The 22,148-nt window shown below is 44.5% G+C and overlaps 1 protein-coding gene across 1 annotated transcript in view; it reads right to left on the bottom strand.

The window, feature by feature from the left end:
• Window positions 1-22,148, bottom strand: part of TMEM135 (transmembrane protein 135) — a 2,087,148-nt gene that overhangs the window by 379,088 nt on the left and 1,685,912 nt on the right. The window contains exon 8 of the mRNA XM_069639711.1: window positions 2,414-2,560. Within this exon, the coding sequence (XP_069495812.1) occupies window positions 2,414-2,560 (147 nt within the window). The remainder of the gene's footprint in view (window positions 1-2,413; window positions 2,561-22,148) is intronic.

A 22,148-nucleotide genomic window follows, 5' to 3' on the forward strand; every position in this document is an offset into this window, starting at 1 on the left:
GTGGCAAATGTCGGAGCAGCAATCAGCTGTTCTTCTGCTCCTCACACAGCGCCGAAGGAGTGCAGATGGAAAGGACTCCTGGGGCCTCGAAATGGGCCTTAGGACACAGGGGCCGCCTCCCGCCTCCCAGTTAAGTTGACTGGCTGTTGTAGTCAGTGCTAGCCAATGGGAGCGGGAGCAGGCAAGGCTCAGCAACATTTAATGTTAAAGTATTATTCAAATGGATACATAATTACAAATGATTAAGTAAACCAGCATTTTTTCATCTTGAATTGTACATAGTCATTTCAGACTGGAGTCTAATTACTATTTCCTAATATGTGTCAAACCAGTCAAAGGTTACCAATACATGTCATAGCTATCATTTGTTGGTTTAGCCAAAAAGAGGGACGAAAAACAATAATTAAGGTGCTGATGATCCTGCAAGGGTATACTGTGAGAAACGAAAGGGTGTCTCACCTACTAGTTCCCGGGAATCTCTCTCTCTCAGGTGGCCAGGGCACGGCCATCACCTTTGGATTCAGGCCCTGGGGGTGGACCAGTGCGGGAGGATCGCCTGGCTGAGGGTTCTTCAGGGAGTGGGGTTGAGGTAACCGATGGCGAGACGCGGTATACCCCCTTTCCCATTCCCGTATCTCATAGGATTCTCTGACGTCCCAATCCGCCCCCCCTTTCTGCATAAACACTGGTCCGAGGAAGAGGGCAACTAAGAGTAAAGAGGCTAACCCTTACATATCTCATTGGACAGGCAAAGTCAGGCACTTGACTTCAATCACATACATCTGATACCCATTAGCTCTCCCCACATGGATAAGGCGGAACATAGAGGCACACTCTGAGCAAGGTGGAACACGAGAAAGAACAGAACTTCTGGGGCGAAGGCAAACCTACTGGAGCAGAACAACTGATCGAGGGACAAGAGCAAAGGGTAGAGAAACCCAGGAGATCCCTGCAGGAGGTTGTTGCCTCGGAAGAGCCGTGAAAGAGATGTGGAGAAGGCCAAATCCCAGACCAAGCATGTGGTAGTAACCTTGACTTGTGAATTAAAACTGAAAAAAGTAAGAGAAAAAGGCACACAGCTGGTGATATAGTGAACGTCATGAAAGTCTGGTGTGTGTAAGGAAAGACTGAAGTTGCAACAGTTTATCTCACAATTGAAGGCTGCGCGCATGCTAATGAGACGCGAAAGAAAGCTAACCAGTGATGAACTTTTAAGTGGCAGTAGACTGTGAAGCCAGTGATACAGAGTAGCGGAGTGGTCCAGCAAAAGGAAGTATTCCACTCGAAAGTCGCTGCAAATGGTGAAATGTTCTATTAGCAAGTGGCAAAGTGAATAAACTCTGATATGCGTAATGGTCAAGATTAACCCCGGCAAAAGGGGAAGTAAACAGGTGAATGCTTGAAGAGAAAGATTTTGTTAAACTTGTGTGCTTACGGTTCTGAACTACCAAGACCAAGAGACCTGGGGCAAATAACATAAGAGTGTGAGTGAAGTGAACGTCGAAGTGGTCCTGCGGAGGTCTAAAGTAAAAGCCTTGCACATTCGAAAGTCTTTGATATCAGTAAAAAGGTCAGAGCCCGACTGAGGGAGACCGAAAGTGTGATACATTAGGGGAAGGGTACCCCTAGCTAATGTGAATTAAGCTTGGCGAAAGGAACCCCCACCAGTGCTGTGATTGAAAGGTCCGAGCCTGGCTGAGGGAGACCTATGTGAACTCTTAAAGCTTTGAGAGGTCCGAGCACGATGGAGGGAAACCTACGTGAACTTCTTTGTTGAACTGTGAGCTTTTTGGTTGAACTGTAAAAAAACTTCTGGAGTGCTGGAATAAGGTCAAAATCCCAATTATAACAATGGAACTTCATGTCAAAGGTACATTTTGATCTAGCTGATGTAGTAAAACATTTTGCAGGTGGGAAAATAAGAAGAGGAGAACATTGTAGTGGCTCATTTTGAAAAAGTATTTACCTAGCGTTGGAGACAAGTTCACCAAATTCAAACACACCATACGTTTAAAAGTAGGTGCAGAGCCCATGAAATATGGAATGCTATGAAAACCCATTTTGAAAAGGGAACAGATGAAAAGGTCATTGGAAAAAACAGAATAATTGAGAATGTGGAATCTTTGCAAATCGGTCGCCCTCATAATGCACTATACTGATCCATGCAAAACATGTGGATGATAAAATGTTCAGCTCAGCTGAGGGAAAGGTCCTAAGAACAGTGACATTTTGCTTCTGTAATACAGATATTCTCTTGTGAAATGTTCTCTGCAAAACCTTGAAGAAAGTATCAGCCTAGGGCGGGCTTCCATGATGACATTCAACATATGTGTGCACTTGAGTTTTAAGCAATGGTTTTGTGTGCATAATAGGTGCAATACAGCATCATTAACACTCTTTAAAACATACTCACACTGAATCCATCAGTTTTCTTGTGAGTGCTATGATATTCAATCGTCTGGACACTTCCTCATTCACTTTTATCTTTTTGTCAACCTTGGGATATACAGTTTCTGACACTATGGAATGAGTAGGAATTTCTTCTTTCCCAACAATGAACCTGAACAGAAAAAACACAGCTTTAACACCAGCTCATCTTAATACAGTACATGTATTTTGTAGCACAGATACTTCATTCAAAGTAAACTACAGTTCAAATTATTTATACTGATGGACATACAATCAAAATACGGCACACATAAAAACATTTGTTTGTAATGAGGCAATGTGGTGATCAATAAATAGAATCAAAAAGTACAATTTTGTCATGGTGAACTAAAATAAAACAAAATCTTGACAGCCATTTTGATGTCATTGTGGCGGGCCTTTTCAATGTTACAATACTGGTTTGACCACTCCATTCACTGACCTTGTCACTGACGACCTCTACCTCAATACACTGCCTATTCTCTATTATGCCACTCTTGACACAGGCTTGGCAGAACCAGAATTTACATTCTTGAGTGTGAACTAGGATACAAGGTATCAGGATGCCTGGACAAATAAGCAACTTCCAAGATTGCCTGGGCACACTCAACTATCTCACACACCCAAAATTACCCATGTGTACATACTGGCAATTCTCGAAATCTGTCTCGGAAATGAAACACAATTATCACAACACTTCAGGACACATTTTCAGTTTAAAAAAAGCTTTCTTCACTAGCCAAGTTCCACTCAATGTAGAATACAAGGTTCTTCCCATTCAATATGTCCTTCACTTGGCAAGGTGACTATCTTAATTCAAAAGGTTTGCTCACACTTCAAGATAATTGTTAAAGTTTCCACAATCTCCTGTTTGACAAACCAAAATACTTTCTCTTCACACATCAATTCAGACGGCAAATGCATGTGATATTTTCTCTGAAAGCCCTTCACTTGTTATCGCATCATATTTCTGCTTTAAAAGTATCACCTCTGTCAGGATGGTTCATTCAAAAGATACACTTTAGTCAGGATGGTTATGCAACAGTTAATCAAAACACGGTAGTGAAATTGCCACTTACCACAACCTTCTACCACATTCACAGTGCTTCAAATGATCTTCTTCCTGGTACACTCGCCTGCCAGGACTAACTACAATTTGTCCCTTTCCTGGTTTACTTGCCTGCCAGGATAAAACTCCTACTACTACAACTTGCACTCTGTGGCAAGGCTTGTTCCAAACTTTCCACACTTGAATCCTCAATGGGGAGAGTTGAACCAACCACTGTTTCTCAGGTTAGTGTTTTGACTTTAAAAACTATTGGCTTACATCTTCTTCCAAGGGTATATTGCACAGAAGGACCACGCTTCTCATATTGGTCTGTTTGCCTTAGGCAATGCAGGTTACAGTTCTCTCCCCCTTGATCACTTTTTGATCCTGAAGTCTCTGATTTCTATCTATACAATTGTTTGGCTGCTGGCAATGTGGTTTACAACTTTCTTCCTCTGGGTATCTTGTTCTGGGAATGTTAAGTTCAAATTGCCTTGGTGTCACTCTCAGCCTTCTTTGGCTTTAAAATGCAGGTTTTAAGGTCCCCTTATTTGATATCCCTCTTTAGAAAAGTTGTGTCCACTTTGCTTTATTTTTGCCCCTCTTTGGCAATGCGGGTTACAATATTCCCCTAATTGACATCTCCTAATCGGAGAGGTGCGCCCAGTTTGCTTAAATTCAAATGTTCAGTATTCAAACTGCTCATTATTACCTAGTGGTCACCTTTGGGGCACCCCGGGTCACCTGCATCAGGCCAACTCACTGGTATGCCCTGGCACCTCCTTCTGACTCACCAGTATTTCTTCTTCGTTCGTCAGGTCCTCCTCAGCGTTTGACAGCTCCTATTAGTCTGCCGCCACTCTCACAGACCATCAATGAAGCGTTCACAGCTCTGTGCACTCTCCGGTGAAAACCCAATTCCGGAGCAGTTCACAGGATACAGAGAGCTCCTCTCGCCCTCGGGGTAGCTGATCAATACTTCTTCCCGCTGGGCATCCTCTGCATAAACCAGGAGTTCTGACCTCGTCACGTTTTCTGCACCACATCCTGCTGTCAGCACAGGGGCAACTCCAACTTCTGCTTCTCCCTGCTGCTTCTCTTTGGCCCGCACCTGCAAGGCCTTTATATGTTTAAAGGTCCTGCTCAGGTGTGGGTCATTACAATAATTAGATGCTCATCACAGTTTAGTAACTCTGGAACCATCTTCTTCGTCTCAGTACTAAGAGCATTATGGGACTTGAAGTCCATAATGTTCTTATCTGTTTTCTCATTACTTAATGTTTCTCTTGGATCTATGATCTAAACATAATGTAGAATCATAACTACTGGAAGTAATTCGGGAACTACACGCCCAGCGAGGGATCCGCGCACGCATGCACCTCTCCATCATATCTCTATACACTGACGACGCCCTTCTCTATGTGAAACAACCCCGCCAAAACCTTCCGCCACTGATGTAGGAAGTCATCAGATTCGTGGAATTATCTGGGCTCAGGATTAACTGGGAAAAATCTGAGGTCCTCCCGCTAACCCCAGAAGTACAGAGAGCCGATGTGGGCAATGACTTCCGATGGTGCCAAGAGGGCCCACGAGAACTGGGCATTACAATATCTACAGTTAGATAGAACGTGTACAAAACAAACTACGTTACGCCATTAGACAATCTGGAATTAAAAGTAGAAGCATGGATCCTGCTCCCAATATCTCAGGCCGCCCGCATAGCGCTGGCAAAAATGGTAATACTCCCTAAACCTTTGTATGTATGTAATAACGTTCCGATATGGCCTCAGCAAGCTATTGGGCCCGAATTCAGAGATTGTTGACGAGACTGGTGTGGGTGGGTTAACAGCCTAGGATAGCATACAATACCCTGGCTCGACCATTTGAGTTGGGAGGACTGGAATACCCCGATATGTATCTCTACTTCCTAGCCGCTCAGGCACAATACATATCTGGATGGAACCCTCCAAGCCCTGAGTCCCCACACGCCCAGATAGCCAGGGCCATTGCACACCCAGATGCCCTAATGGGTATGATATGGGGCGACAGACTCAGTTCTGAAAAATAAGATCCAATCCATTGCGATCACATGCCGGGCATGGGAGAAGATAAATCAAACACTGCAAACCTCTCCCTTTTTCCTATCTGAATTGCCAGTATACAACATAACAGGAATTCCACCTACACACGAAAGGTCCTTCAGAGAGCAGTTTCAATCGCTGGGAGTGCACACCCTGGGGGATCTAGTGCAGGATGGTCGCTTTGTATCGTGGGAAGAACTAGGCCCCAGAGGTGAGCATGATGCAGTGACCCTACCTCATTACTACAGACTGCGGATTACCCTCAGGGTCAAATGGCCCGACTTCTCCCACACCCCATTCCCCCCAGCACAGAGCTACATAATCCACCCCACATCCACTAGTAAGTTAGTATCCACTATTTATAAACTGGTAAGGGGTGGGAAAGTGGTGCAGAAAGACACGTACAAAGCCATGTGGGAGACGTCCCTGGGGAAAATGCTGAGTGAGGAACAGTGGACGTCTGTTTGCATGCAATCACGATACATCTTCCCTGAAGTGCCGTTACAGGCTGATCCACTATAAGCATGTGCACCAAGTGTACTACTCCCCTTATATTATAAGCAGGTTTTATCCTGAGAGCCCAATCACATGTAAAAGATGCAATGCCGAAAAAGCAGACTTCTATCATGTAAGTTGGAGTTGTCCTAACATTAGAACCTTCTTGTGTAATATAGAGGAGGCACTGTCTAAGATGTTAATCTCGACGCTAACATACACACCAGAACTATGGCTCCTGGCCTTGATTGAAGGAGGCACCCTCTCAGAAAAAAAGCTCTTAGGCATGGCTTCGGTAATAGCTGGATACCTAGTGGCCAGAACCTGGGGGAAGGCCAACCCCTCCATTTTTGCGAGATGGTTGGAATTTAAGGACATTTGTGAACGAAGGGAGTCTATGTTTGCTTCGTCACTTCTGAGAGCCAGTCGCCCGTTTGATTACTGGCCACCTTTCAGACAGTACCAACTGGAAACAGCACACGCAGCACAGACCCCTGACTCTTCCCTGGGTCGCTCAGGCAGGCGATGAGTGCTCGAATAAGAACTTGAATTGGAATGGAAGGCACACCATATTGCTGTCACGGACACTGCAAATGTTTGATTCAGTAATGTATATGTGATTTGGTTGATCAAACTGATTATGGTTGTAAATTGTGAGTCTTTTGGGAAGGGCTGAGGGTTGAGTAGAGACACGGTGGGGGGCGGGGGACAGTTGAACACCCATATAGGTACCTGTTTATTGTAAAACAATAAAGAAAGTTTACAACAACAAAAAATAACTACTGGAAGTAGTAATATTAACTTCCTGACACTTATGTATATAATTTTCATGTTTATGAAAAGTGTCCTCATACTGGGCACTTTGGGTAATTCTGGGAGAGGGAGCCCTATGGTGTCAACATGTTATTACATATTTTGGCACTAGGGAAACCTCATCCTCAGAAGAGGATGAACACTGCGTCTCTCCTAACAAAGTCACCACTTTCCTTTGACAGCCTTCTCCTCACATGTGATTCTCCCTCCAAATACCACCCCCAGGGTTAGGATCAGGTAGCGCCTGCCTTTCCCTGGCCACATGGTAGGAGACTTTATGCTGGGATTTAGTGATGACTCCGGATTCATCACAGTCCACTATGGCAAAATACTCTTGATGCAAATAAACCATTCTTTTGTGAGAAAAACTCACTCTCTGTGGTCCTGACCCAGTGATATTTCAGTCAGTCACACCCTGTGAGTTTAAGTGGCCCACATTTCTTTCTTCATTCTTTTTTCATTGGTCACAGTCAGTTTCTTCTAGTCGTGGTTGCAGGGTTCTTTGGAGACGCTTCTCCTGAGTTTCTCAGCCTGAGTGCACCAATAAATCTCTGTCACGGGATGGCCCATTTGACCTGGTCTTTGACCTGGCTGGAGGACAAGTCTCTTCCCCGCCACCCATCCTTCCTTTACCTCCTCGATGACTTAGGGAGATCTTGTTCCTAAGGGGGCCACAAGCTTCTTTTCTCCGCTCCTTTTTCTTGTCTTCACCACTTCCTAAATCCCCAACATATGCTTGTTCCTCCTCCTGCCTCACTTTTCCCTTGCCAGGCTTAGATTGTGCCTGCTTTTGGGGTCTGTGGACACTAGCCTCTCCCTGGCTAACAATCTCCTTATCCTCCAGTAGGGTCTTCTTCCACCTCCTCCACTTCTCCCTGTCGTCTTTCCTCCCTATAGCTCTTCACCTCCGCAGTGTTCTTCCCATCCATCTTGGTCACCTCCCCTTCTTACTTTGTTCACCACCCCATCCAGCTCTATCTCCTCAACCTCCTTAATATCCTCTGCCTTCTTGATGGTCTCTTCCTCCTTACACCCGACAAAATGTTTTCTCTATCCACCTTTTCTTACAAACTTCCCTTCCTTCTTTCAACCGTCCTCTCTCCAACCTTGCCCTCTTCCTCATATACCTCTGCACCCCACCAATCTTTATAGATACTCATCATTTTCTGAAAGTCCATGCCGCTTATATATTTATTTTATTTATTTCATGTGTATAGCATGCAAACAGCCCAGAGGCATTGTGGTGCTGTTTATTTATTTCTTTTATTTATTTCTTACATTTGTTACTCGCCCAGACCCAAAGGTATCACGGCAAGGTTGCAGACAGGTCATTAACATTTCTTATACAGTGTTACATATCGATGAATAAAAGTGATAGTGATTCAAATGAAAAGGTATTAATATAGACATTGTAGGATGCTGAAGCTTGCGTGTAGGTGATAGGAACATCCTTTAAAGTTGCGGTTAAGTCTGTCAAGTGTAATCTGGTGCCCAGGCGTCAGTATTTATTGAACAAGCAGGTTTTCAGGGCTTTTTTTAAACCTAATAAGGTATCCTCGTTTTTGATGCTGAATGGTAATACATTCCAAAGAGTTGGGGCTAGGACTCTGAAGCTGCTTCCTCCTGCTCGATTATATTTGTATTTCAGTATTTCCAAGAGCGCCAAGTTATTGGATCGGAGGATGCTGCATGAGGTTTTTTTCATGATAATATTGTTTAGGTAGCTGGGGGCTTTGTTCGTAATGCATTTATATACAACCCTAAATGTTTTGAAAATGATTCTGGCTTCAATAGGCAGCCAGTGATTTTCTCGCCTAATGTTGGAAATGTGGTTGGATTTCTTTATGCCTAGAGCCGCTCTAAGGGCTTTGTTCTGCATAAATTGTAACTTGCTGATATTTGTTTTGGAGGTTCCTAGTAGAAGGGCGTTACAGTAATCAAGTTTTGTTAGAATTAACGCTCTAGCCAGAGTGATACTGTGAGGAAATTGCGACTGAGAGTGATAAGTTTAGCTGTGTAAACTGTGGAGGAAGAGAGGGCTGATATATGTTTATTCATAGTGAGGTTAGCGTCTATATATACTCCAAGAGTTTTGACTTGCTTGAGTACTGTAATCCGAGTCCCATCTATGTTACTATGTGAGTAGTCTGGATAGAGGGTAATTATTCTGTTTTGTGAGCCCACAATGAGAATCTCTGTTTTCTCGTCATTGAGACAAAGACTGTTCAAAGCCATTCAGTTCTGAATGATGGCATAGACTTTATTAATGGTCTGGGTGTCTTGGGTGTAGTCCCCCGTGATGGGAATGAGGATCTGGGTGTCATCTGAAAAATTTGTGTAGATGAAACCCATATCGTCTAGTGCTGAGAATAGAAGTTTAGTATAGACATTGTAGAGGGTGGGAGAATGGCAGGATCCCTGGGGAACTCCTATGGGGGCCGCTATGGGATCAGCTGCATTGTTTCCAATGGCAACTCTGGATGTTCGTTCAGCTAGAAAGGATTTGATCCAGAGTGGGGTGTTGTTTGAGAAATGAAAGTCTTTTTTTTTTTTTTTTTTTTTTAGAGTTTCACAAAGTTTGTCGTGGTCTACAAGGTCGAACGCTGCAGACAAGTCCAACAGCAGTGATGTAGCCATTTTTCTGATATCTCTGATAGTGTCTATTTGACTTTTCAAATCCATGAGAGCTGTTTCTGTACTATGGTTGGGCCTAAACCCGGATTGTCTACATTGTTTGTGTTACAGCTACAAACAAAGTAAGTAAGTAGCATTTGGTTACAGAGTATTTATTATCACTACACACTCTATGATGGTGGATAGGCCCTTTTGGAAATTGGTGGTGGTTTGTGCTTAGGAGAACAACTGCGTTTTGAGTGCTTTTCTGAATACCCACTAAGATCTTTCTGCTCTGAGTGCGGGGGGAAGTGCATCCCATTGTTTGTCGGCTAGGTAGGGGAAGCTAGCTCTGCCTGCTTTGGTGCGTTTCACCTTGGGTAGGACTAGCCGGTCAATGTAGGGTGTTCCGATAGGTCTTGTTGAGTGTGCCTTGTCTATCTTCTGGGAGAGATACAGGGGGGCAGTGTCGGAGAGGCATGTGTGGGTGATTGAGAGTGTTTTGATGTTAATACGTGCTTGGATGGGAAGACACTGGGCTTCCTTTCTTGCTTCTGAGATGTGTTATCTTCTAGGGATAGTCAAGGCTGCTCGTAGAGTGTTGTTTTGAATGGTTTGGAGTTTCTTAATGTTACTAGAGGAGGTACCAGCAAAGACTGCATTACAGTAATCCAGCTATGAGCCAATGATGGCTCTGGCCACCGTCAGGAAGCTGTCTCTGGATATGAAGGGTCTGGCAGCATTTAGGACTTTGGGTAAGTAGGCTGCTGATGAGGCGATGGCATTCACCTGGCGGGACATGATAATTGAGGGATCTAGGTGCACTCCTAGGGTTTTGACAGAAGCTGAGAACTGAATGGAAATGTTATAAATCAGGAATGTGGAGTTTTGAGAGATTATTTAGGGCTTTGGGGGGTCCAACTAATAGGATATCTGTTTTGTCACTGTTTAAGCAGAGGTGGTTCTCCACCATCCAAGACTAAATAAGCAAGTAAATATTGTTGAGGGTGTTAGGGTCTTCTGCATAATTGCCTGTGAGAGCGATCATGATTTGGGTATCGTCAACATAGTTGGTGTAGGCTATACCAATATGTCAGAAAAGGCCTAGTGCAAATGTTTTAGTGGGTGGGGGATATACATGAAGCTTGTGGAACTCCACAATAGATGGGGGCCGGGGGAGGGCATTTGCGTTTTCTGCGAAGACATTCAAAACTCTTCCTTCCAGAAAGGAGGTGATCCAGGCAGTAGCCTTGGGGAGGAAGGTGGCTGAGGCAGGGGGTGGTGGCAAAGGGTTTTATGGTCGACCAAGTTGAAGGTGGCAGATAGATCAAGGAGGAGGAGGAGTTCTGTCTTGCCCACAACTCTGATTTCATCTAGTTGATTTTTCAAGTCTAGGGGGGCTGAATCGGTGCCATGGCTGGGGCGGTAGATGGATAGGATGTGGTTTGTTTCAAGAAAGTCCTGTACTTGCAAGTAGGCAGCACGATCGAGGATTTTGAGCAGGAAGGGGACTGTGGAGATTGGTCTGTAGTTGGTAGGTATATCAGGGCCCCTATATTAGGAGGGGGCGGACCCAGGCTTCTTTAAGGGTGCCTGGTACTGAGCTTGAGGAGAATGAGGCATTTATGAAGGCTGTGATGATAGGTGTTACGGTTTCGGCACAGTCTCTGATGAGGGTGGCAGGACAGATGTCCCCTTTGCATTAAGAGGGTTTGAGAGTGTTGATGATTCTTGGGTTTCTGTTTCTAATATGTCTTTGAAACAGAATTGAGGGAGAGAGGGGGTGGGTGAATTGTGAGGTGTACTAATGGCAGAGGTGGGAATGGCCTGGGTTTATTTAGCTTGGTGACTGAGGATTTTCTTGTTTAGCGTGTCGATTCTATTTAGCATTGCCTTTTGGATATCTGTGCACCAGTTTTCATCTTTGGTGAGAGTGGTGGGTGGTTAGAGGGGGTTTCCAGTTCTCAAAAGATTGTGATAGATGCCTGTCCATGCCTCTGTGGACTCAACCACTTGCTGAATGTGACTTAGGTGTGTAAACTTCTGCTCCCTGGAGCCACCTTCTATTTGTGTGCCTCTGTGAATCTAGTCATTAAACTGGCGCGCCATCATCTTGAATTTGTAAATTATGCATAGTGTGATGAATCTGATAATGTCATCACTCCTTTCCTTGGGACAGTCTCTCCCAATGTGGCCAGGAGACGGCAGCTGCTACCTGATCCTGACCATGGGGGCCGCTATATGAGGAAGGACCACATGGGGGAGGCACCCTTGAGGGGGATGACACAACATCATTGGAGAAAGTCACATACCCCCCCATTCCCATTTACGGATGTTCCCTCCATTCCTCATGCCTTGATAGAGTATTTTAACACTCTCCCTCAACCACTTGCTAGTTCTACTTCAGGTCTTCCCCAATATCACATAGGGAACAGTGTGACAATAACTGAGATAAGGATGAGGCAAGGAGTAGTGATGATCACTCCAATGAGTTCCAACATCAGCTTCCTCAAAATCACACAAGGAACAGCAGGGTAACAAATGAGATGAGAAAGAGGGCAGGAGCAATGAAGATGGCCAAGACCGATAAACCAACACAGCGGTCTAGAATTTGGAAGTTGTTCAATCATGCCGGGAGATTTAAACCTGCCACAGCTGACAGACAGCAGGGAGAGATGCAGAGGCCGAGTTATGCCGCAACCTTTGTTGACACCAGTCAGAACGCTGAGAGAAAGCATGCCGTGGAAAGCAGTGTGGCAGCAAATCCAGACAGCGGAAAGAGAAGCCAGAATGCAGAAAGTATGCCCGCACTACCCCCACTCGCCTCCGGGAACACTAGACAGCAGGAACCGGGCACAGTAGAGAAGGACACAGCGACTAACAGAATGTATGCCGATCTAGCAACCTGAAAGGAAGAGAGGCAGAGAAACATGAGAGGCACTTAAATTACCCAGTAAGGTCAGGGAGGACGGACGGGTTATCGGGTTGCCTGAAAGTGTGCTCCATTTCATGAAAGTAACACAAGAGACACAAAGAGATTAACATATTTGTGAACCATGCTATGAACAGGTCTCTGAACCCATATCGCAGGAGAGAAAGCAAAGTAAATGTGAATGGTCTTGGAAAAGGTGCAGACACTCAATGTGTGAAAGAAGAAGCGAATATTGAAACAAACCTTAACAAACAAGGCTCGATAAACCAACATTGTGCAAATATAATTTCACGAGTAAACAGAAAAGTAACTGCATAGAACTCCTGGCAGGAGAGTATACCAGGCAAAGCTAAATACTCAAAAGTAATTGCATAAAGGTCCTGGCAGCAGAGTACACCAAGCAAAGCCAAGTGTTTGAAAGACTGTATAGAGGTCCTGGCAGGAGAATATACCGGGCAAAGTCAAGTGTGTCTAATACTTTACAGTAAGAGAGGAATCTCAAGGAAGATCCAAGCCCTTGAGGGTTTGAATTGTAAATGTGGAAAAGAGCCTGGCAGTGGTGTATACCAAGTGACCTGCAAGTCTGGGACCCGCACCCAAAATGGTAATACAGTGAAAAGAGAATCCCAAGGAAGAAACATGCCCTTAGGATTGTGAACTATCTTGAATGTGAAGAGAAACCTGGGAAAGTGAGCAATTTCCCTGAGAACTGTGAACACACCAGGAGGAAGGAAGCATAGTCCTGTGTTACAAGAAACTTGGTTATTCTTTGTTTGAGCTTTTTGTACTGGTAAAAAGGAATCTAGGGAGCCATTCCCTGGAACTCTGACCATTGTCCACTTGGAACTTTTGGGTTGGACTTATATCCTTGTCTTGGATTTGAACATGTGTGCACATGGAAAACCAGAGACAATATCCATTGCACCTTGAGGTTTGTTTTAGAGGGTTCTATGTCCTTCATCCCCAGTGTTCTTTGCTCGAAAAAACACATCAAATGTTTTTTGTTTTATTTTGGGGGGGTCCCCCCAAACTCCTTTCCTATTATTTATTCCCTATTCCCCACCCCAATCTAACCCTTATATGCCCCCCAACCCCATATCTTTATTTTTTCAGGGAAATGATTTCAGCAAAAAATCCAGCGGAATACAACTCCAGAGTGTCACGTCCAAACTCCAGGTGCTGGAGGATAGAATTGAAGATGGAGAGGGGAGATCTAGACGCAATAATGTGCGAATACTTGGTATCCCCGAGTAAGCAGAAGGCGCCTGCATGGAACTGTTTTTGGAGCAGCTGCTCGCTGACCTGTTCGATCCAGACTCATTCTCCAAGTTCGTCTGTGTAGAGCGAGCGCATAGAGTGCCCACCGGCAGACCAACGCCTGGGGCTCCCCCGTGCACAGTAATTGCAAAATTTCTAAACTTCAGGGACCGAGACGCATTACTGCAACATGCACGCGCCAATGGCACGATTACCTTCAATGGTTCCAAGATCGCCTTTTTCCCTGACTACACTAGGGAAGTGCAGAATGCAAGACAATCCTTTGACCACCTCAAGAAGCAACTACAATCAATGGGAGTGAAGTATGGGCGGCTATTCCCTGTGCAATTAAAGATCTACCACAAGGGAACCATGGTCCACTTTAATGACCCCAAGGAAGCATTGCGCTGGGCTGAGCAGCATATAGAGGGCGACTGGTCGTCTTTGCACGGCAGAGGGGGAAGGAACCGCGTGCCCCTGCCTGACCAACAGCACGAGCCCCGTCAGCCTCCAGCACAAGACCTACCGGAAGACATAGGTGGCTGACCCGCACCTAAATCTCTATCCAGTGCCCCGGTACTCAACAAGTAAGCTCGAACTGTAATATAGCACCTTATGCGACATACCGCAATACCCATCTTAAGGTAACACACACTTGAATGTGGCGGTTGCGTGAACGTCTCGCACACGCGCTTTGTAGCCCCCCCCTCAGCTAGTAAGTTTCAAGTTAAGCGCTAAAGGTGCCCCCCCCCAGTCATAGTTTGTAGGGGGACCACCTGAGCCTCTGGCTGCGATTGTCTTATGTAAGCTGTCCAGTTGACAGCCGGTAGTGTTAGAGTTCGAGCGACCGATGCTTCTAATTGGGAGAAGTATAGGGAGGGTGGGGTTGGGTTTGTTGAGTTTAGTTAGGGGAAGGACCAGTCTAGCACATAGCACATTAAAATCACATAAGAGGGTTATAACACGGAGGCGCGCGGGTGCCTGGTACCTGGCACCGTCAGCAGCAGCACACATTCCATTAGCCACGGATAGATATGGCATCACTTAAAACAAACACAACCATAACACGCGTGAACTGGTCAAAATCCATCCTATTTCCCATAGGAAGCGCAGCTGCCACTTGCCCCATAGACTGCCCCTACCAAATTGTTACTGATCAGTTCAAATACCTAGGGGTGAAAATCACGAAGCACCTCACAGACTACACAGCTCTGAATCTACAACCAGTCGTGGCGAGATTCGCTGAAGACACTCGCCATTGGAGCTCCCTGCCACTGACACTGATGGGCAGAGCCGCCCTATTCAAAATTATCACCCTTCCCAAGTTCTTGTATGTTCTGCAAAATGCACCGCTGCATATCCCGCACCAGGAATTCCTCAAAATAGACCGTATCCTATGGAAACTGCTTTGGAGTGGAGGGCCCCCATGGATCGCTCTTTCCACCCTTCAGAGATCTGTCTGGGAGGGGGGATTGGGCTGCCCAGGCTGCAAACTTACTACTCGGCCAGCCAGATGGCGGTGGTGAATGACATGCTCCATGGGGAAAAGGACCTGCCGCACATAACACCCCTGGAACTTCTATACTGCGGCATGGGCCGCACATCAGCTCCTACCATGGAAACGCACATCACACGAATCTGGGCGGAAGCACACCGGCATGTAGGCTGGGAATCGAAACTGACGCTGCCCCAACCATTGTGGAAAAACAGGCTTCTCACCGAGTTACAGAAGCTGTCGAAATGGCCTGCCTGGGCCCAACGCGACAAATTGGTACCCTTTGAAACACTGCGAGCGGAATTCGCCCTCCCATCCTCGGAAGGATACCATTATACGCTACTGAAACACGTACTGCACGCCCATCAACAGATCATTAGCGACATGATAGAATGTACCCCGCTTGAGTGTAACATAGTCCAGGATCAAATAAAAAGAAAAGTCACTTCAACCATGTATAATGTAATAACATCCTTTGCTACACCCGAGCTCGTCAGCTTGAGGGCCAGGTGGGAGCGAGACGTTGGTCCACTACAATCGGAAGACTGGATGGAGGCCTTGATGTACCCTCGTGAGGCGACCATTTCATCGAGGCTCCGACTAGTCCAACTCAAGATCCTACATCGTATTTACTATCCGAGAGTGGCACTCTTTCGGTGGGGCAGGGTCTCAGACCCACGATGCATACGATGCAGGCACGAGGAAGGAACCTTCTTCCACATCATATGGGAATGCAACGAAATACAGCGACTATGGCGGAAATGCTGTGACAAACTGTCCAGAGTCTTGGGAAAGCCAATACAAAGGGGACCAAAGCAACTCCTGTTGGGGATCTCCGATGACTGTGACCTGACCAGGTATGAGAAACTGCTCTGGTCAACCACTGTGTCTGAGTCTCATTCCTTGGACCTCACAATAGGTATTGAGAACCATGTGTGCTGGAGCTACAACCTCCATGCACTTGCATGTGTTCACCCACCCGCAAAGCCGCACCAGCACACAGGGGGTTTGTCAAGCAAGTATATGTTTACCATTGAAGACTGGCTTTTACTTTGTGGCTACTGAAGGTTTTTGACAGCTGGGCTGTTTGTAACTTCATGTGAGAGGAGCTTCCCAGTTTACATATGGGGGGGATGTATGATTGAGAGCTACACCTGACTTGAGTGTCAGTGTCCACAAGAAGGGCCATATCGCACATCTGTAGTTTGACGTTACCAAGGTCCCTTAATGGGACAGAAGCTATTATACACGAGACAATTCCCTTCCGGAGACCGAGTTAAGGTGGAGTCAGCAAGGGGTTATTATCTTCAATTGGTCACCATACGCTCTGCCTCCGCACACACCTCTGCAGATCTGCCAAACTGATTTTCCAACTCTGCTCAAACATCACTAAATCCTAGAGATCCCAAAATTTCACATCGTCTATCCTATTTCTTCTCTCCTACCACGCCCCTGAATCAGAAAAACCTAAGAAGACTCTCTACGAAAACAGTAATGATGCCATAATGCAGGTGGACTTTTCTGCACCTTCTGACACTTGTTTACTGACTACCAAATCACTTCTATCTGGGGGGTTGGTGACAAATAACTATCTTTCAAGCTCCTTCCTTTCAGATAGGCTGCAGCAATTTCCACTGCCTCTTTTGAGGTATGTTTTTAAGGGTGGTATCCCTGGAGGTTCATCCCTCTCCTCTTCTGCCCCTTGCCATTTTAATTAGGTCTTTCAGACTTACTTTTCACTAATACAAAGGCAATACCTAAATCATTTTAGGATGGATGACTTATTTTCCTCCTATAAGGAAGGCATGGTATCAACAGCAGTCACAGACGGAATAGATACAAGTTTCAAAAACCTTTATTTTGTATTTGGTAAGGTTGGAAGAATTCCTACCTGTCCATAACTCTAGAATCGGAGTAATATGACAGACATGCTGACATTCTTTCAGTTTTAGTTCGAGGCAGGGAAACCCCTCTTAGTGATGGGGACAGTGAGGTCTTTTATTTGAGAAATGAAAGTGTATAACTAAAATCATGCCACCTTTGTGTCAGCTTCCTTCTTCGACACCCTTACTGTATTATAAATCTCAGTGTCAAATAGGGGTGTCACAGTATTGGTTTTATGGCGGTATGATAACCTTCTTGCCATATGACGGTATATCATGGTTATCGCGGTATAGCAGGTGGAGTTAACTAATCTTAACAATTTTCTTAAAGGTCATAAATTGTCAGCATTTTGAAACTTGCCTCTGTACATTTTTAGCTGATCCTCCAGGAATCTGAGGCGGCTGCAGATTTGGTCTTTCATGGCGCTCACTCGTTGATCGCCTTGAATGAAAGAGTGACTAGTGAAGTGTTCAAATGAACATCTTGAGCAATGAGCTTGCTGCTCAGTCACAGGTCATCGCTTTGAAAATCGGCCTCAACCTGCATTATTTTGGAACTACATAGCATGGGCATCATGATCCCTTGCTGCGATCAGTCAAAGTTTTTTTTTCCTATGGTTTAAAAAATCTTTACAAAACTCTTGGCAATAACATTAAACATTGTTACATTTTCAAATTCATATGGCAGATAAAATACCCCCAAACCAAAAACAGCAAAACATTTTCACAAAATGAACAAATAGCCTCCACATTACAAAACAATTTTGTCTTACAATATTTCATCTTAGATAAAGTTGCAATTGGCATGTAATATAAATCACCCATCGTTGTTAGACAATAGAGTTACCTAATTTTTCATAATTCTTGTTTGTAACAGACACTCCTCAATAATATATATAGAAACCTCGCTAGTCTAAGCAAGAGTTGTTGGCTGTCCCCCCACATGCATCGTTCCCACAAACTTTCTCTCCACACCCTAGATGAAGAAAACAGGAATGAACCAAATATCACAGCCCTCTTGGGTTCAGAGAATGTACAATCTATAATCAAGTGCTTCAGGGATTCAAGCTCATTAGAATTACTACAAAAACAACATTCCAGTTGAAATATCCACCAATTTACGATCCCAATATTGGACTTTTTCATTTGTCACAAGTTGGTTAAGTTTAAATCGTAAATAAGCTTTTCTTGCTTTATTGCTCGGAAAGATCTCCAAGTATCACGCACAATCAGTTTGTTTTGATAACGCTTTATCCCATTTAAGGGAGAAAAGTCACTCATGTGAGGTCTGAAAGCCTGTGTCATTGTGTTTCTTTTTTCAAAATATCATAGCCAACACACACTCACCAAAAGGTTGCATATTGGTCAAATCACTATAGCTGTTTTACCATCTGCCTGGTGTATTATAAAAGGTCTGATGTTGGAGTCAACACTAACCATGTAATCCTAACAGGACAGCGTTCAGTGGGCGCTGTTGATTTCTTTCATGATTCTTGCAATACATGTGCATTTGCCTTCTTAAAGATAGTGGCACAAAGACCTTTTGAAAATGACCAAGTTAAAATACACATTGGCACAAATATGGGCTGCACTACCACCTCACCACAGCCCCATCATTACCATTTTCCCCAGGTCATTAGGACCCTTGTCATGTGAGTTGAGACAGAGTAATGCTTTCATGGGTGATGTCATAAATCGAGGATAGACCTGAGAAATATTGAACCCCCATTGCTATGGATTCTTCTGTAGTGCCAATGTGAAAATCATCACCGAGGACAGTGGGGGTGGGGGGCAGTTTATGAACTAGCACAAAGCATTGATGGGCCCAGTAAACCTTCTTTGTGGACATGCATCAGAAGGGCATCCAGTTCATTCCTCCTTTTGAATTCTGGGATGTGTAGTTCCCCATCTTTCAAATTTGTGGGAAAACTGCAAATCGGCTGATCTTTAACCCGACTCTACTGATCACAGAGAAAGAGCGGTCACAGCATCAGAGCTGCGTTTACTAATGTGGCCTCAATTTACCTATGCTCTTGTCTGCCAAACAAGTCCCCCTTGGCAGACGCCAAATCCCAGAGTGCAAGATCCAGACTGCTCAGCACTTGCTTACTGCAGCCTTTCCAAAATCAGATTGAAAAGCTCACTTAATAGCTGCAGGCCCTAAAACGGTATACCGGTATAAACAATGTGACAGTTATTATAGTTCAATTAAGTTGTTCACGGTATCTTTAACGGTATACCGTTACACCCCTAGTGTCAAACTAGATTTCATTTTGCTGGGGAAGATGCATCATATTGACAAATGAATAACTTTGAAAATGTACATAACCACAAATGCTATTGATGGTAAACCTAGTTCTGTAAATTGTTGGTTGCATACATCTGTGCACCTGGTGCTCAACCCATTAGCTTATACCATACTCATTGGCAATCTATCTGATCACCTTATTGCTTTAGACCAGCTACCCTGAAAGCGAAATGGCAGCAAACTATAATATTCGCCCTAGTTTGACCAGTTCTCTGCCTGCTACGCCACCCACTGCTTAGTGTCTTACTTTCTTCTCACATAATGAATACACAAAGCTAACTAGATGTTTATGCAAAGTAGTGATCAATAGTTCCATCCAGTCCGCACATGGACAAATCTACTACACTACCATACACTGTAGTTAGCCTCCCGAGCTTGCTATGCTCTATAACTATGATTACATTATACATTAGCACCTGCAGGAGTGAGCTGGCCAAACTGTTTTCAGAGGCTTTTTATCATATTTATTTGTGTCCATTCATGCAGTTAACCTTTTACATTTTACAGACACTCATTTAGGGCTTGCAAAGTTTTTTCGACCATTCAAATAGTCAAGCAGATTTTATGATGGGTGAGTACCATTTGCAGGGGATATTTGAAACTTTTATTTAACATAGTTTCACTGTGCATGGCTGGCCTCTGGGTGGCAGCAGTATGCCAAACAAAATGGGTATGTGGTGACATGCACCATTTTACAGAAAGCACATTTAAAATTGTCATCAATTGCCAGGGTCGGGTGCACGTCTCACAGGTCGAGTAGCTAAACTAAGTTAGTCGATCTGCAGGTGTAGCAGAATTTTAAAGAATTTGTAAGGCCCGACTCCTCTCAGTAATGTCTTACTTCAGCTGTACACAAGACTGCTCTATTGTTGCTCATTTTATGTCTTGGGTACAAATAACTTCCGGTGACACAAAAACTATTTGTACACCATTGCTAATCAAATGGGTTTGTTTGTTAATCAAGTAGATTTTAACTAGCAAACATTGCTAATCAATTTTTGAAAACTAACTTATGCCTTGAATAGGAGGGAGAGGGAGGAAAGACCGTGGGAGGAAAAGCAGGGAGGCGATTAGGAGGAAAGGAAGAGACAGAAAAAGATCTGTGTGAGGAGTATAAGGGCATGAAAAGAAAGCTTAAGTGAAACCTGGGAAACTGGAAGGCATGTTTCCCATTTATTGAGACCATTGTTATTCGTGTGGCACCCCTGGATAGGATCCACATAGAAGACCCCAGAGGGAGTCAGCTACATAAGGTTTTGACGTTAGGCCCTCACAACAAGCTAATCAGGCATTAGATAGGAGTTACCAAATCTAGTAATCATCATGGGATTTAGAGACCCTTAGTGACACCCTTCTCAATACATATCATCAATAAGAACCTGATCTAAATTAATTAACGTAGATGTGCAGACCAACCTCAGAATAATACTGGACTATTAAAGTGTGAGTAACCAGATATTTGCATATGTCATAACACTGATCTCACTTTTCTGTCCACAAGTTACCGCTTTAGCAATCTATCCTGATCACAACTCATCAACATTCCATATTCCCTGCAATGTTCTACTGTCTCATCAAGAAAACAGTAAGTACAGCACCTGGATCACCTGCTGATTGCTCTCACGCCATCTCCACTGCTGAACGAGACAATGTTTTCAGTTTATAAACAAAACTATCTTAAAAGGGAGAAACATTTGTCACATCAACAGAGTAAGTCATCTGTTTTTCCACAGCAATGGCCCACCTTTAACAGGCTTTAACCAGACACATAAAAACGTTGTTAATTCAGGGGATGATGATTGAAACAACCCCAGCTTGCAAGGCATGGAGCTATAAAGAAGATGAGCTTGATCTGAAAAAGGAGCTGGTCCATGCTGTAATATATCTTTCTTCAACACTAAAAGCAGGGTCCAACATATTAAATTGCTGTTTCATCGGCATTTACGTTGATCTGTAAAATTGTGTGGGGACCAATGAATTAAGCCACAGCTCCTTTAGTTGAGGATTTTTGGCAGTATCTTTGGGAGAGAATTTGAGTTAGGAAAAAAATGGTAAATCAACGTTGCTAATCCTATCACTTGCCTGCGATTACCCCAGACCTTGCTCCGCCACCAAGCCTCACCCCTGTCGCTCAGGCCATTGCCCCAATCCCATATCCCACAGGAGGTGGGGCCCATGGAACAGACTTTCCATTTCGAACGCTAATTTTTAGAACTAACTGCCTAAATTTATAGAAAGGTGGCTGGTGGGTGCAAGGTCGTCTGCAGATCATAACCACATCATAATGCTTGACAAACAAATCATAAATTAAGACATAACCTATGTCGGGCTGCAAAGTAAATGCAGATTCTGATAAGCTCAGGCAATACACAGCAGTATCGCCGAAGTGCTGCAGAAGTGTCTGAAACTGCAGTCTGGCAGTCGTATTGTGCTATTGTGTCGGTGTGGGAATTGAAGTTGATCTTTAGCTCCATTATTGTTTACTTTGGACTGCCTGTATAGGCACACCACCTTCGTGCCTGCTGGAAAAGCTACATCAGCAGAGACGCGGCGCATAGCACACGCGTATAGCGGAAGTGCGCAGAACTGTCAGAAACTGCAGTGTGGCAGTCGCATTGTGCCATTGGAATTGGAGTGGATCTTTAGCTCCATTATTGTTTACTTTGGTCGGCCTGGATATGCTCACCAATTTCCTGCCTGCTGGGAAAGCTATATCAGCAGAGACGCAGCGTATAGCATGCGTGTATAGCAGAAATCCTGGAGAACTGTCTGAAACTACAGTCTAGCAGGTCGGAG

This window comes from Ambystoma mexicanum, chromosome 7q, assembly GCF_040938575.1.
Source record: "Ambystoma mexicanum isolate Mex_15411 chromosome 7q, UKY_AmexF1_1, whole genome shotgun sequence".
In the NCBI taxonomy this organism is placed as follows: domain Eukaryota; kingdom Metazoa; phylum Chordata; class Amphibia; order Caudata; family Ambystomatidae; genus Ambystoma; species Ambystoma mexicanum.